Source organism: Anomaloglossus baeobatrachus, chromosome 6 (assembly GCF_048569485.1).
Source record: "Anomaloglossus baeobatrachus isolate aAnoBae1 chromosome 6, aAnoBae1.hap1, whole genome shotgun sequence".
Lineage (NCBI taxonomy): Eukaryota > Metazoa > Chordata > Amphibia > Anura > Aromobatidae > Anomaloglossus > Anomaloglossus baeobatrachus.
This window is the reverse complement of record NC_134358.1, coordinates 183,065,267-183,080,385: the sequence shown is the minus strand read 5'-3', so window position 1 is coordinate 183,080,385 and position 15,119 is coordinate 183,065,267. Positions and strand designations below refer to the sequence as shown.

General features: G+C 43.0%; 1 protein-coding gene across 2 annotated transcripts in view; it reads right to left on the bottom strand.

Annotated features, from left to right (window-relative positions):
- Positions 1-15,119, bottom strand: part of GNAL (G protein subunit alpha L) — a 389,656-nt gene that overhangs the window by 20,702 nt on the left and 353,835 nt on the right. For both annotated transcript variants that reach the window (XM_075314560.1, XM_075314561.1), the window contains exons 6-7: positions 3,674-3,728; positions 668-741 (exon numbers count right to left, since the gene is read on the bottom strand). In XM_075314560.1, coding sequence (XP_075170675.1) covers positions 668-741; positions 3,674-3,728 — 129 coding nt within the window. The remainder of the gene's footprint in view (positions 1-667; positions 742-3,673; positions 3,729-15,119) is intronic.

The window sequence follows — 15,119 nt, the reverse complement described above, 5'->3', positions numbered from 1 at the left end:
GTATCGGGTAACCATCGTGACGATGCAGGAGCTTCCGCTGCCAGAGCAAGTTCCTCCCTCGTCGCGATGGCTACCTGATACACATCCTGTACCGGCAAACTACAGGAACCATGAGGCCGGCGATGGAACGGAAGGTAAAAGTAGCATAATATGTGTACGTGCGTGTGTGTTTGTGCGTGTTTGTATGTGTTTGTGCGGACTGCAAGAGCGGGTTAGAGCGCGGTGGATGTACAGAACTGGACGTGTGTGCGGTATTTTGCTCGTTCAGCAAAGCTTGCTCGAAAACGGAGTTACAAATTTACAGCAAGCTTTGCTCGTTAAGCGAAATACTCGCTAACTGGGTTACTCGTTAAGCGAAGTTCCACTGTAACTCCAATGCAAGCTGTAACGCTCCAGCATCTCTCACGGGAACCCCTGATATCTCGGGCTTGGTCATAAACACAATGGCGATATTTAAGACTAGAACCTGCTGAGATTTAGGCTGAGATCTCGCCATTAATAGCTAGAATGTATCTGCATAAGTCCTTGGCTATGGAGGTGCCACCCTGCAAGAATTTAGGAGCTACGTCCTTTGCAGGGTCTGGATAGGTGATCAGCTGGTACAACTTATTCTTTGTATAATACCTTTAAACACAGTATTGAAAAGAAATATTGTTGTTGTACTTACTGAAAATTTACTTTGTCTACTTGAAATCGCGTTTCAAAAATCCCTGATGTCAAAACTCTGCATCTTAATAAATCCTGAAACATAGCAACATAAGTCATACACTAAATTAGCAATGCCACATATATGTATTCAGACATGGAACAATAAGCCATAGAAATCTATAACTGGCATCTCTACTTTACAGTGATCACACAGGTATTTTCTGTCTCAATTATGGAGTCTGGATGCTTTATTGTGAAGATATAGAAGTGTATCTCTAATCGGCAGACAATGTGGACCTAGTCTCTGGCATATGCATTAGGGTTTGTGACGCCATCCAACAAATGATAATCTTACATTTACAATCAAAAATATTGAACCCCATTTAATATTCAGTTTATTAGCAAAATTTACTAACTTACTGCAATTTGCAATAAACCAATCAAGCACAAATAACTAATATAACAAAAGTTTTCTGAGTATTCTGCATAAAACGCCACTTTTGCTTCAAAACCAAATATTAGTCATCCCCTTCATGACGAGCGTCTTTAGTACTTAGAGCCCCTTTGGCTGTTATGACCTGCTACAAATTTAGACTTATAGCAGCCTTCCTGAGGAATACTAGCCAGTTTCTCATGGACATTGGCCTATAGTTCACAAATCTTGGGTTCGTGTACTGAAACAGTCTTCTACAAATTTTTCTTTGAAGGTCAAATCAGGCGACTAAGGCTCTGTGCGCACTGGGAAGTGGAATTTTCTTGAGAAAATTCCGCATGCCCTCAAAGATTACCGCACCCGCGGTAAAAAACCGCGGGAAACCGCACCCGAAAACCGCATGCGGTTTGCCGCGGTTTGCTGCGGTTTTACCGCGGTATTATTCGCGGTATTGCCGCGGTTTTGCCGCGTGCGGGTTGGGATGTGCTTTATTGCATTCAATGCAATAAAGCACATTGAAGAAAAAAAAAAAAAAAAAGTCATTTAATTCTGAGAGTAGATAGACAGAAGAATAGATAGAGGGATAGATAGATAGACAGAGGGATAGATAGATAGAGAGATAGATGACAGATCGCTGCATTTCCCACGGTCGGCAGTGAGTTCACATTACCGGCCGTGGGAAATGACCGGTAATTACCTCTGCTGTCTGCTGCATTCATTCAGCCTGTGTCTGTGACAGTCGCGGCTGGATGGAAGCAGCGCTGGACGTCGGACCTGGATTACGCCGGAGCTTTGGTGCGGGAGGGGTTAATAAAATGGTGAACGAGGCTTGTTTGTTTTATTTAAAATAAAGGATTTTTCTGTGTCTGTGTTTTATTCACTTTACTTACGGGTTGATCATGTCAGCTGTCACATAGACGCTGCCATGATCAAGCCTGGGGTTAATGGCGGTGGTCCCCCATCACCATTAACCCCTTGTATTACCTTGCCACCACTGCTACACGGTGGCAAGAAGAGCCGACGACACGCCGGCATTGTCGCATATTGCATGCGACAGTGCCGGGGCAGCTGCGGCTGATATTCTCGGCTGCCGGAGGGGGAGTGAGGCGGGGTACATTACCCCTGCCCCTCTCCCTCCCCAGCCTGAGGATACCGGGCCGCCGCTGTGTGCTTACCTCGGCTGGAAGGTAAATATGCAGCGGAGCCCACGTTCTTTTTTTTCTATATTTCCGTTTTCTTTCTATGTGTGTTCTATGTGTCTGTGTCTGTGATCTATGTCTGTGATGTGTTCTGTGTCTGATGTGTGTGTGTTTACTCTGCACGACTTCCTGTTCCTGTAATGACATCACTTCCCTGCAAAACCGCAAGCAAGTGATGCACATTACCGGAGGTAAACCGCAAAATACCGCAGGGAATAACGCAGGAAAACGCAGTGAACCGCACAGAATTTGCTGCCTGCGTTATTCCCTGCGGGATTTCTTGATTAACATTGAGTCAATGGAGTAAAATCCCGCAGCGCTGTGCGGAAAAGAAGTGACATGCACTTGTTTTTGCTGCGGGATTCCCGCAGCAAAACATGCAGCTGTCAAATTCCCCCAGTGTGCACAGGATTTTTTTTCTCCATAGGATTTGCTGGTGATTCACTGCAGAGATGTTATGAACATTTTCTGCAGCGAAACATGCAGCAAATCCGCGGCAAAATCCGCGAAAAATCCGGTAAGTGCGCACATAGCCTAACAGCACTGCAGAATCTTCCAGGGGTACATCTGTAACCAAAGCTTGATGGACTTTACAGCATGCTTGGAATCATTGTCCAGTCGGAAGGTCCATTGACGCCTGAGCAGAAGTAATGACGTTTACCTAATACCGTACTTGGTTGAGAAAAATCTACAGGTCACCGGTGCTGGAGGCAAAGTGTCCCAAGAACTTCACTAAGCCACCGCCATGATTCATTGCAGGCATGGTTTTCTCTCCAGCATGTGCTTCATTCATCCTCCATGAGTTCTGTGCCAATCAGTGGCTGCTTTATTCTCCCCTGAGCCAGATAAAATTGGACATCCAGAGAAGACAGAGCTACGGCTTCTCTTACTTCCTCCAGATATCTTATGTATCTGAAGGAGAAGAGTGAAGTGGCCGCTGATTGAGTATAGGTGTTATTATTTTACTTGGGGAGACAGATTGAAAAAGAGGTTGTTCAAGTAGTGGAGAAACACTTTAAAAAAAGGCTGCCATGAATGGACGTGGTATTATACAGACTGACCAAAATGAAAACCAAGAACATTACGCTCATAACTGTAAATGTTTAGCAGCAAGAGATCACTGTAAAATATGGAAGAGTCGTCCATGACTTTCTACAATTGGACAGTAATTATATTCTGATGAAAATTGTAAGGTTATTTTTAGGTAGAAAGCCCACTTTGACTTACTATGATGTGGTCACCGTAGTAGTGCATGTTACACATTGCCGACATCAGTGAATGGTTTGTGTGGCATTATAAGGAATACATAGCTTGTGTATCTGTTTTGTCATCTGTTATCAATAGTATATACTGTATGTTAAAATACTGATTGTGCACCAAGAAATCCGCTCACCTGATCTGTCGGTGTGTAGTCATTTTGTCTAACGTGGTCAATTCTCTCTAAAAAGCTAAAAGAAAAAGAGCAACAGGTAAATATAATGTTTGAAAATCCCATCAAATGCATTACAAGATTCTGTCATTGCAGTGAAAGACCACCAGGGGGCAGAATGGATTTACTCTATATATACCGTATATCACAGAGCAGTGAAGGTATCCTGCGAGCAGCAGAACAAGGGCACGTTCATTAGATAATGGACATCAGGAGACACAGGCACAACTGCAAAGCTCGCAGGACAGGTTAGGTCACTTTCCGCTTCTTGGAACAAGCGATTCCTCCATATAAAACATGCAATTGTTATTCTCCCTCAGCTTTCAGCCGAAGAACCGAACTTCCATAAAACAAACCGGATCCCTTGTCATACACAGGGATAAATGAATATTAACCAAGATATTATCTTTCCGAAATATAAATGAACTACGGAGAAATATTACACAAAGTGAACTGGAAAGAAAAGCACAATCCAGATAACACAGAAGAGGATTACTTCTCACCTGGCCGGGGCTGTGCACCCACAACCACAGGGGGGAAGAAGCTTGAGATCCCATGAAGCAAAGTGCAGTTTATTAATCAACACGTTTTCTAGAGACGTTATTACTTTCAAAGAAACTACATTGTTCTTCCTCAGATCTCGAGATTCAACTCTTCACAGCTCAACACAATGGCAACGCAGGATTTAACCCTCAACTATTCCCTAATACACTATATGGAGAATTATTTTTTTTACAATTTAGAACTGGCCTTATATTTGTTTGGCCATATATATGTTTTCCACAAAAATCGAACTATTTATTATATGAAATTCACAACTTACTTAGAAAAATAAATAAATAAAAAAATAATCTGATTTATTTTTCAAACAATAACTATATTTCTTTGACTTTTGCTCAGGAATGATCACAGGCCCCAAGCTTTAATGATCCTCGAGACTGCCCAGAAGTTAAGAATCACAGGACCGAGCTCCGTCCTTCGTTTACACCCTATAGGACTAAGGCGCTAAGCAGCCAGTACGTTTTTCAATGCCAGCGGCTGGACCAGGATAGCGGCTGTCAATCACAGTTGTGCTTCCTTGGGCGTGACTATGTGATCACAGCACTTGGGGCACTTTGAGAATGATATCAGCAAACTGCTCTGTAATATCAGACACATGGTGATACAGGCTAACCCACACAGCATGGGAGGAATTCCCATACAGCACGAGATAAGTGATAATACATGATCACTGGAGATCCCAGCTGATCACTAGAATGGTGATCCAGACTCTGCTTCTCTAAGTATCCACAATGGTGGTGCGGAGGAGCAGCAAAGCTTGGAATGTGAAACTCCTTTCAACGTTTAGGTGACTAATGTAAAAAGGTGAGCACCCAGATTGTGTGATGAGAAAAAAAAAAAAACCAAAAAAACCCAAAAACCGAGAAGATCTTTAAGGATCTCCATGCTTGTGAATGGTTGACGTTCTATCGGTGAGCCACCAGCACTCATAGGTCAATTGAGTATGTTTTGGTAACGTGTTAATATCCCAATAAAATTGAAAAAGTCCAATTCCGAGTAGGTTTCATCCTTGGTAATGTATAGGATGAATGTGCGGCATATCCACACCAGCGGTATTTCCTGCTGTAGATTATTCTTTTGGTCAGATTCTGCAATGGAAAACATACCCTAAGCGTCTTGTAAGTTACTTTTGGATAACTGTCCAGCCATCAACCATTAGTGGGTATCGGTTTATACAGACAGAACATTTTCAAGCTGTAAAACTGAATGTTGTTTTTCCTCTCTAAAGCCACATAAAAACCAAACATTCGTTTTTATATGCATTTTCCACAATTCGGTCATTGTGCTGTGCCAAGTGAGCCCGACCATATTAATGGACATGCAACACACACATAAGATCCACCCTTCATGACAAGGAGACGCACCAGCAAGATTTATGTGGGAAAGTGTAAAATCTGGTAGAATTCATACACACGTGTCATGGTGTCTAAATATTGACACAGTATAACTTTAAACAGCGAGGAACAGCAGTAACATTGACATAACCAGAGGAAACGGAAACAATGGGGTTATTGGGGAGGGGGGGTCCCATTAATTACATAAACGCTGAGAACTGTCCTTACACTCAATGATTTACTGCCGTCTTCCTGAGCCAGTGTCAGATAATACAGTGCACAGCCCCCTCCACCTTACACAGAGGTACGGCTTCTCAATGCACAGAAAAGCACCGAAACCTCACCTCCGACATCCACAAATGCGGAGCAACTCACTGTGAGCTAATGGCACTGGGGGCTTATTCACATGACCGCTGCTTGTATATCATAGTGATCGGCTGCAGCGTGCCCCATCCAATTTTGTTTTGTACATAAAAATTGCCAGCATAACTCAATGGAGAAAAAAAAAAACACAAAAATATATGCCACCTTATATATCCAGCCATACATGGCAATTACAACATATATATACATATATATATATATATATATATATATATATATATAATTAATTATATATGATGTGTGGAATGAAATACTTAACAAAAAAGTATGAAACAACTGAAAATATGTCTTATATTCTAGGTTCTTTAAAGTAGCCACCTTATGCTTTGATTACTGCTTTGCACACTCTTGGCATTCTCTTGTTGAGCTTCAAGAGGTAGTCACCGGAAATGGTTTTCACTTCACAGGTGTGCCCTGTCAAGTTTAATAAGTGGGATTTCTTGCCTTATAAATGGGGTTGGGACCATCAGTTGTGTTGTGCAGAAGTCTGGTGGATACACAGCTGATAGTCCTACTGAATAGACTGTTAGAATTTGTATTATGGCAACAAAAAAGCAGCTAAAGAAAAACTAGTGGCCATTATTACTTTAAGAAATGAAGGTCAGTCAGTCCAAAAAATTGGGAAAACTTTGAAAGTGTCCCCAAGTGCAGTGGCAAAAACCATCAAACGCTACAAAGAAACTAGCTCACATGAGGACCGCCCCTGGAAAGGAAGACCGAGAGTCACCTCTGCTGCAGAGGATAAGTTTATCAGAGTCACCAGCCTCAAAAATCGCAGGTTCTAGCAGCAGACACATCTCTAGAACAACTGTTAAGAGGAGATTTTGTGAAGCAGGCCTTCATGGTAAAATAGCTGCTAGGAAATCACAGCTAAGGACAGGCAACAAGCAGAGGAGACTTCTTTGGGCTAAAGAACACAAGGAATGGACATTAGACCAGTGGAAATCTGTGCTTTGGTCTGATGAGTCAAAATTTGAGATCTTTGGATCCAACCACCGTGTCTTTGTGCGACGCAGAAAAGGTGAACGGATGGACTATACATGCCTGGTTCCTACCGTGAAGCATGGAGGAGGAGGTGTGATGGTGTGGGGGTGCTTTGCTGGTGACACTGTTGGGGATTTATTCAAAATTGAAGGCATACTGAACCTGCATGGCTACCACAGCATCTTGCAGCGGCGTGCTATTCCATCCGGTTTGTGTTTCGTTGGACCATCATTTATTTCTCAACAGGACAATGACCCCAAACACACCTCCAGGCTGTGTAAGGGCTATTTGACGAAGATGGAGAGTGATGGGGTGCTACGCCAGATGACCTGGCCTCCACAGTCACCAGACCTGAACCCAGTCGAGATGGTTTGGGGTGAGCTGGACCGCAGAGTGAAGGAAAAAGGGCTAACAAGTGCTAAGTGCAAGTGCTATGCATCTCTTCATGACTGTTGGAAGACCATTTCCGGTGACTACCTCTTGAAGCTCTTCAAGAGAATGCCAAGAATGTGCAAAGCAGTAATGAAAGCAAAAGGTGGCTACTTTGAAGAACCAAGAATATAAGACATATTTTCAGTTGTTTCACACTTTTTTGTTAAGTATTTCACGCCACATGTGTTAATTCATAGTTTTGATGCCTTTAATGTGAATCTACAATTTTCAGAGTCATGAAAATAAAGAAAACTCTTTGAATGAGGGGTGTGAAAACTTTTCGTCTGTACTGTATGAATATTAAATATATATATGAATTACCAAAATCTATATAAAACTTAAGAAATAGTCTCTTTCCATAGGAGATAATCACATATATGTACCCCAAAGTCGGAACTGCATAGTAAGTATATACTTGTACATTCAAACCCCGCCTTGTATTGAGCAGGAGAGTATGAGCGCACCTTACTTGGAAAGTGTTTATGCCCCGTGAACTTTCCCACATATTTCACATTACACCAACAAATGTTAATGCATTTTATTAGGAATTTATGTGATATAACAACACAAAGTAGCAAGTATTTGTGAAGTGAAAAGGAAATGGTATATGGTTTTAAAAATATAAATCTGAAAATTGTGACGTGCATTTGTATGCACCCCCTGTAGTCAAATATCCCTAAATATAATCCTGTGTGACCAATTGCCTCGACCAAATTAGTAAATGGAGTCCACCTGTAATTTATCTCCAGTATAACTACTGCTGCTCTGTGAAAGCCTCAGAGGTTTGCTTGAGAACATTATGGAGCAAATAGAATAATGGAAACCAAGGAACACACCAGACAGGCCAGGAATAAAGTTGTGGAGAAGAGTAAAGCAATATTAGATTGTAAAAATAAAAATAGCCCATGCTTTCAACATCTCATGGACTGCTGTTCAATCCATCATCCAAAAGTAGAAGGAGTATGGCAAAACTGCGAACCTACCAAGACATGGCCGTCCCCCTAAACTGACATCCAAAGCAAGCAGCACACTATTTAGAAAAGCAGCCAAGAGGCCCATTGTCAAGCCGGAGAAACTGCACAGCTCCACATCTCAGGTGGGAGAATCTGTCCACAGGACAACTATTAGTCGTATACTTCACAAGTCTGCCCTTGAAAAAGCGTCAAGAAGAAAGACATTTTTGAAAACAAGCCATAAGAAGTCCCATTTGCACTTTGCAAAAAAACATGTAGCTTACACAGCGAGCATGTGTAAAACGGTACTCTGGTCAGATGAGACCAAAGTAGAACTTTTTTGTCTAAAAAAAAGGTGTGGCAAAAAACTGCACATCACCCTGAAACACCATCCCCACATTCAAACATGGTGGGGATGCTTTTTTCAGCAGGGACAGGGAAGCTAATTAGCTTCCCTGTCCCTAATCAATCAGAGTAATCAAAGTAATCAGAGCTGATGGGAAGATGGATCAAGCTAAATACAGGTCAATTCTAGAGGAAAACCGGTTAAGGGTCTGCAAAAGACTTGAGCTAGAGCTATTTTGTACAGAAGAGTGGGCAAAAATTTCAGCCTTTATGGTCAAAGCGCTGGTAGTGACATACCTAAAATGGGCTAAATACAAATGCACATCACAATTTTCAATTATATTTTTATAAATAGTAAACCATTTATCATTTCCTTTACACTTCACAAATACTTGCTACTTAGTTGTAAGTATATATCACATAAATTCTCAATAAAATACAATTATGATTGTTAGTGCAATGTGAAAACATATGTAAAAGCTCAGGGAATATGAATACTGTTAAGTAAGGTGTGCTTCTATGGTCCTGCGCCATACAAGGTGGGAGCCAGCTAAAGCCATTATATATTACACGCTCTATGTACACAGTCTATTGATAGTGAGCTGCTTATCACGAGAGGGGCATGAGACACAGGCTCTTAAGCTGGTGTCACACTAAGCGACAGCGACGTCGCTGTTACGTCACCATTTTCGGTGACGTAACAGCGACCTTGTAAGTCGCTGTTATGATCGCTGCTTAGCTGTCAAACACAGCAGAAGCAGCGATCATAACGTCGCTACATGTGCAGAGAGCAGGGAGCCGCGCTTAGCGCTGGCTCCTTGCTCTCCTAGGTACAGTACACATCGGGTTAATTAACCCGATGTGTGCTGCAGCTACATGTCACAGTGCAGAGAGCAAGGAGCCGCGCGCACTGCTTAGCGCTGGCTCCTTGCTCTCCTTGCTACAGTATACATCGGGTTAATTACCCGATGCATACTGCAGCCACATGTCACAGTGCAGGAGCCGGCACTGGCAACAAGAGCGGAGGCTGGTAACCAGCGTAAACATCGGGTAACCAGGGAAAGGTCTTCCCTTGGTTACCCGATGTTTACGCTGGTTACAGCTCACCGCAGCTGCCAGTGCCGGCTCCTGATCGCTTCATTTCGTCGCTCTCTCGCTGTCACACACAGCGATGTGTGTGTCACAGCGGGAGAGTGACGACCAAAAAATGAAGCTGGACATTCAGCAACGACCGACGACCTCACAGCAGGGGCCAGGTCGTTGCTGGATGTCACACACAGCGACAGCGACGGGACGTCGCTGCAACGTCACAGAAAATGGTGACGTAGCAGCGACGTCGTTGTCGTCGTCGTTATGTGTGACACCAGCTTTATGCCAACTAGTCACAGCACTGATAAATAGTGAAAAATCAAGCTGACAATGAAAATTTTTAGGTGGCTTTTGATTCTATGATATCAAAGAATTTTCTTTTCACTGCTACTTCTAATTAATGCATAAAAGTTTCAGTACTTTGAAACATTATTTTTGCAAATATAAAGATGCAGAATATTTTGTTATGTTAATTTTCAGATATTTAGAGGAAACTTGGTAACAATTCAAATAACTAAAACATGTCTACATACTATTGTGAATTATAAACAGTTACAGAAATCGCAGTACAAAATTTGGTCCCCGTTCAGGGTCTACTCTGTTTTTGCTTGTTTCTTATCCTCCTGCATTGGATAATCCCCTACAATTGCCAACACTAATCTGCAAGCATTGATGGATTCCATTTTCCTTGATATCTTTTCTCCATAGTTGCAGCATCTTGGTGACATCTCTTACCGTGCTCGTCGCTCTGCAGTTTAGTGGGAAAGTCTAGATGTGAATGTAAGAAATGAATCCTTAAAAGACATGTTACAGCCAAGATCCTTACATGGTTTGAGGAGATTTTCCACCAACTCTTCAATTATCTGCTCTTGAATTTCCCAAAAAATGAGTTGGCACTATCCTTTCCCTGCAAGAAACGTAGAAACTCCTCATCTTGAAGAACCTTATAAATCTGAGGTCCAATAAAGATGCCTTCCTTTATCTTTGTTTCACTTAACCTTGGAAATTTATCAAGGAGATACTTGGATGCTTTTGCATTATTCATCCATTGACTTTACAAAGTTCTTCATTAGGCCCAGCTTGATGTGCAATGGTGGTAACAAAATCATGTGGGTCAACAAGTGCTCAATGCAGAAGACTTTACTCCCTGACTGAAGTGTACATCAGAGAGGCCAGTTTGTTTTCTTGTAATGATATTCTATTGCAGAACAATCCCACAAACAGAAAGCAGCAGTACTTTGTGTATCCACCCTGGAGATCAAGTAAGAGGGCAACACCTTTAACTCACCACCAAAGGGCCACAAATGTTGGTCATAAGTGAGGCACCTCAACAATTGTTTCATGTCATAGGTTTCCTTCATGTGGACTGCATACCAATTGGAATTGAAGGCAGCGCATTACTATTATGCAGCAAGACCGCTTTTAGGCTCGTTTTAGATGAATCAATGAAGTACCTCCATTCTTTTGGATTATGATTTTTCTTCAGAACTTCTATTAAAAACTGTTGATGTTATTACATGCCACAAGATCGCCCTTCATGAAGACATATTGGACAACATTTTTTTCAGGGTTTTGCGAAACAAAGAAATCTGAACATCGCCCACTATGAGATTCCACTGCTGTAGCCGCAACCTAAGGCTATGTGCCCACACTGCGGATTTACCGCGGATTTGCCGAAAATCTGCAGCAGCGGCACTTCCAAGCCATTTCAATGGCATTTTGGAAATGCTGTGTCCATGCTGCGGAGTTTTCCGCTGCGGATTTGCCGAGGATTTTGATGCGGAAAAATCTGCAGCATGTCAATTGTTTGTTGCGGATTTTGGTGCGGATTTGGGTATAGAATGGGAAAAAAAAAAAAAAATCCGCATCAAAATCCGCGGCAAATCCGCGGGTGCGGATTTGCCGCGAAAGTCGCGGATTTTCAGGCAGAAAAGTCCACAGGTACATTCTACCGTGGACACATAGCCTAAGAGCTCAGCCTTATTCTTGGGAAGATACAAACACTAACAAGATCATTCAGTTCACCTTGTGTTAGAATGTGTGGCTCAGTTGAGGTTGCTGACAAAGTCTGGGTTGTGAGAGGAAGATGCTTCATGACATCCAGCGCCCTCCTCTTCCTCGCTGGAAGAGATTTGGGGGGGGGGGGGGGGTAGAAGCGTACACAGTGTACTCAATGAGGCTCCGTGTCATGGCTGTATACTCCTTCCAGGTGACGCATTCACTTCCAGAGCTGATGAGAATATTCACTGCATTCCCCGCCCGCCAGCAACTGTAATAAGCTGCAGACAGCGGCGCCTCCAGCCTGTGACGTGTCTGACTCACAGGCGCTGTGTACGTCTTGATTGTGCAGTAAAAATAAATAAAACAATTGGCGTAGGGTCTCCACATATGATACCAGCATAGATAAAGCCCACGGCTACAGGCTGCAGTCCCCAGCCATGCACTTATCTTGGTTGTGTATCAAAATAAGACAAACCACATGCACCTTTTTCTTTTTTTAAACTATTTAAATAAATAATTAAAAAACATTCCATGTGCGGTCCCCCCAATTTTAATACCTAGCCATGATAAAGCCCGACAGCTGGGGCTGGTATTTTCAGACTGGTTAGGCCTATTGTTAATAGGCCGCCCCCAGCCTAAAAATAGCAACCTGTAGCTGCCCAAGATTGTTGCATCTATTAGGTGTGAAAAGCTTGGAGCTTTACCAGGCTCTTCCAGATTGCCCTCATGAGATGCCAATCGGGGTAAGGAGGGGTTAATAACAGCCCACAACTGTTACTAAGCGCTAGATTAGTAATGGCAGTATTTATGAGACACCCCCATCATTAATCTGTAAGACTAATCGCTGTGACTGATATGTAGCAGAGCTGAATCATCGTGGGACCTCGTGTGAATTATGTCGACAATCTTGGGGTGGCTGCAGATTGCTATTTTTAGGCTGTCGGGTTGTCCAATAAGCATGGACTTCCCCAGTCTGCTTATACCAGCCCCCGCTGATGGGATTTATCATGGCTGGCTATCAAAATTGGGGGGAGTTGAACGTCGTTTTTTAAAAAAATGTATTTTCTTAAATCCGCATGTAGTGCCTCTTACTATAATACACAGCCAAGATAAACACACGGCTGGGGGCTGCAGCCTGTAGCCATGGGCTTTATCTCTTCTGAGTATCATAATATAGGGGAAACCTACACCAATTGTTTTATTTATTATTAATATTAATATTTTAATTAATTTTATATTATTAATTTTAGATTAATTAATATTATATTATTTATTTTAGACCGCAATACTGACCAGCAGACACTGCATGTGAGTGGTTGCACTCAGATGCTGTCACACAGAATGGGGCTTGACTGCAACCAATCACAGACACTAGGACTGCCAGTGGGCGGGGAAAGCAGTGCATATGCGATGAGCGATAATGAGCGGCACCGGAAGTGAATGCGCAACCTGGAAGCAGTTTGCTGCCATGACGGATCCTCAGTACGTATGAAGCGCTTGCTTCATACTTTTTTTTATTATTCCTTTTTTTTTTTCTTTTAATTTCTTGAGTGTCAGATCCAGATCTAACACCCGGAATCCTGGGCCTGGCACCCGTTTACCTTTAAAACTGCATGGATCCGGACTTTTACAGTAATAAGGATTAAGTCATCGGAGAAGAGTTGACATTTTTTGATTGCTCATCCTAAGATGATAGAATACTGAAGGCTCAATAGACTAAATAGATGATGTAATAGACTAGCTACTAACAATGCAATAATGAGGATGACATAATGAAAACACAATTTTTCTATAATTCCTGCAAGAAAGGTATAAGTAATTACAACACCCTCTGGATCTGAAAATTTAGAGCCAATCATATTTGTTTTCAACACCACAAAATTAGTTCAGTTTTACTGTTTTCGTCTCTGGACCAATTTGGCTGTAGAACAGTGTAACCCATGCAACTAAGAGAAAACTGAACTGAATCCTAAGGGTATGTGCACATGATCAGGACTCGATGCGCCCTGCAGCGACGGATCTTGACCTGCAGGGCCGCTAGTCTCCACCGCAGGAGACCACAGCTGCTCGTGCCCACGATCAGGGTTTGAGGCGCTGGGTTCTCTCGCTGTGTTCTCTGCGGATAACACTTGCGACTCCACAGCAAAGAATTAACATACTTGTGGCTCAGAGCCACACCACAGGTCAGTTTTCACTGAGGTCAGTATATGCACAGTGGGCACAGGATTTCTAAAAAATCCCATCCACTGTGCTTGTACTGTACAACGCAGCGTTTTGGATGCAGATGAAACATGCTGTATGTCAAGGACTCACGTGTGCACCCACCCTGAGTGGTAGTTAATATTATACAGGTAGCATAGTGTTTTACCAATATGAAAATGTGATGACTTCACAATACATACAAGTTTAGCCTCTTGTAAAGGGAACTATAATTAAACACTCCCCTCTATGTGAAATCAAGTATCCAATGACCGCCACATGTATAAAAAGAGAACAGAGTGCAGCGCAAGAATCACAATACTAAATATTCTGGATGCTCCCTAGTGCAGTGAATGACCAAAGAACCAGAAGAAAAGGCACTAAACATGGATAAGAGAGCACCCCCTAGAAAAGAAGGAAAAAAACATATCCTTTATTGCACGTCCGATATAATAATTAAAACCATGTAAGACAAACAACCCCATAACCATAGAATAATGAAAACCATGATCAGATGAGTGATGCTATACTAGCAGGATCAATCAAGGTATAAAGTTTAGCAAAAAAATAGCACAATATTCAGGAATCTCACCCAATTGTGTATATACCGTATTTTTCGGACCATAAGACGCACTTTTTTCCCCCAAATGTTGGGGGAAAGTTGGGGGTGCGTCTTATGGTCTGACTATAGGGCTGCGGCCGGGAACGAGGGTGCTGTGGTGGAGTGGATCATCGGGAACACGAGCAGGCTACTATAGCAGCCTGCTCGTGACCACGTGTGCCCGCTCATTACATATGCACGCCCATCCTCCCGCCCATCTCTCAGCGCTGAAGCCGGCACTGACAGGTGGACGGGAGGACGAGCGGGGACGCACGCCTAGTAAAGAGCCGGCCGCATGATCACCCCTGGCAATTACAGCCTGGAGTGATCATGCGGCTGTATTCACTGCCCCCCGCGCGTCATTAGCAGCGCGGGGTGCAGTGAATCAGTGTACTCACCCGTCCCCGTGTGTGGAGCCGCCCCCCTGCAGCATCGCGTCTTCCTGTTTGTGCCGGTCAGCTGATCTGTGCTGAGCCGGTCAGCTGATCGGCACAGACAGGAAGACATCGCGTGCTGCAGGGGAACGG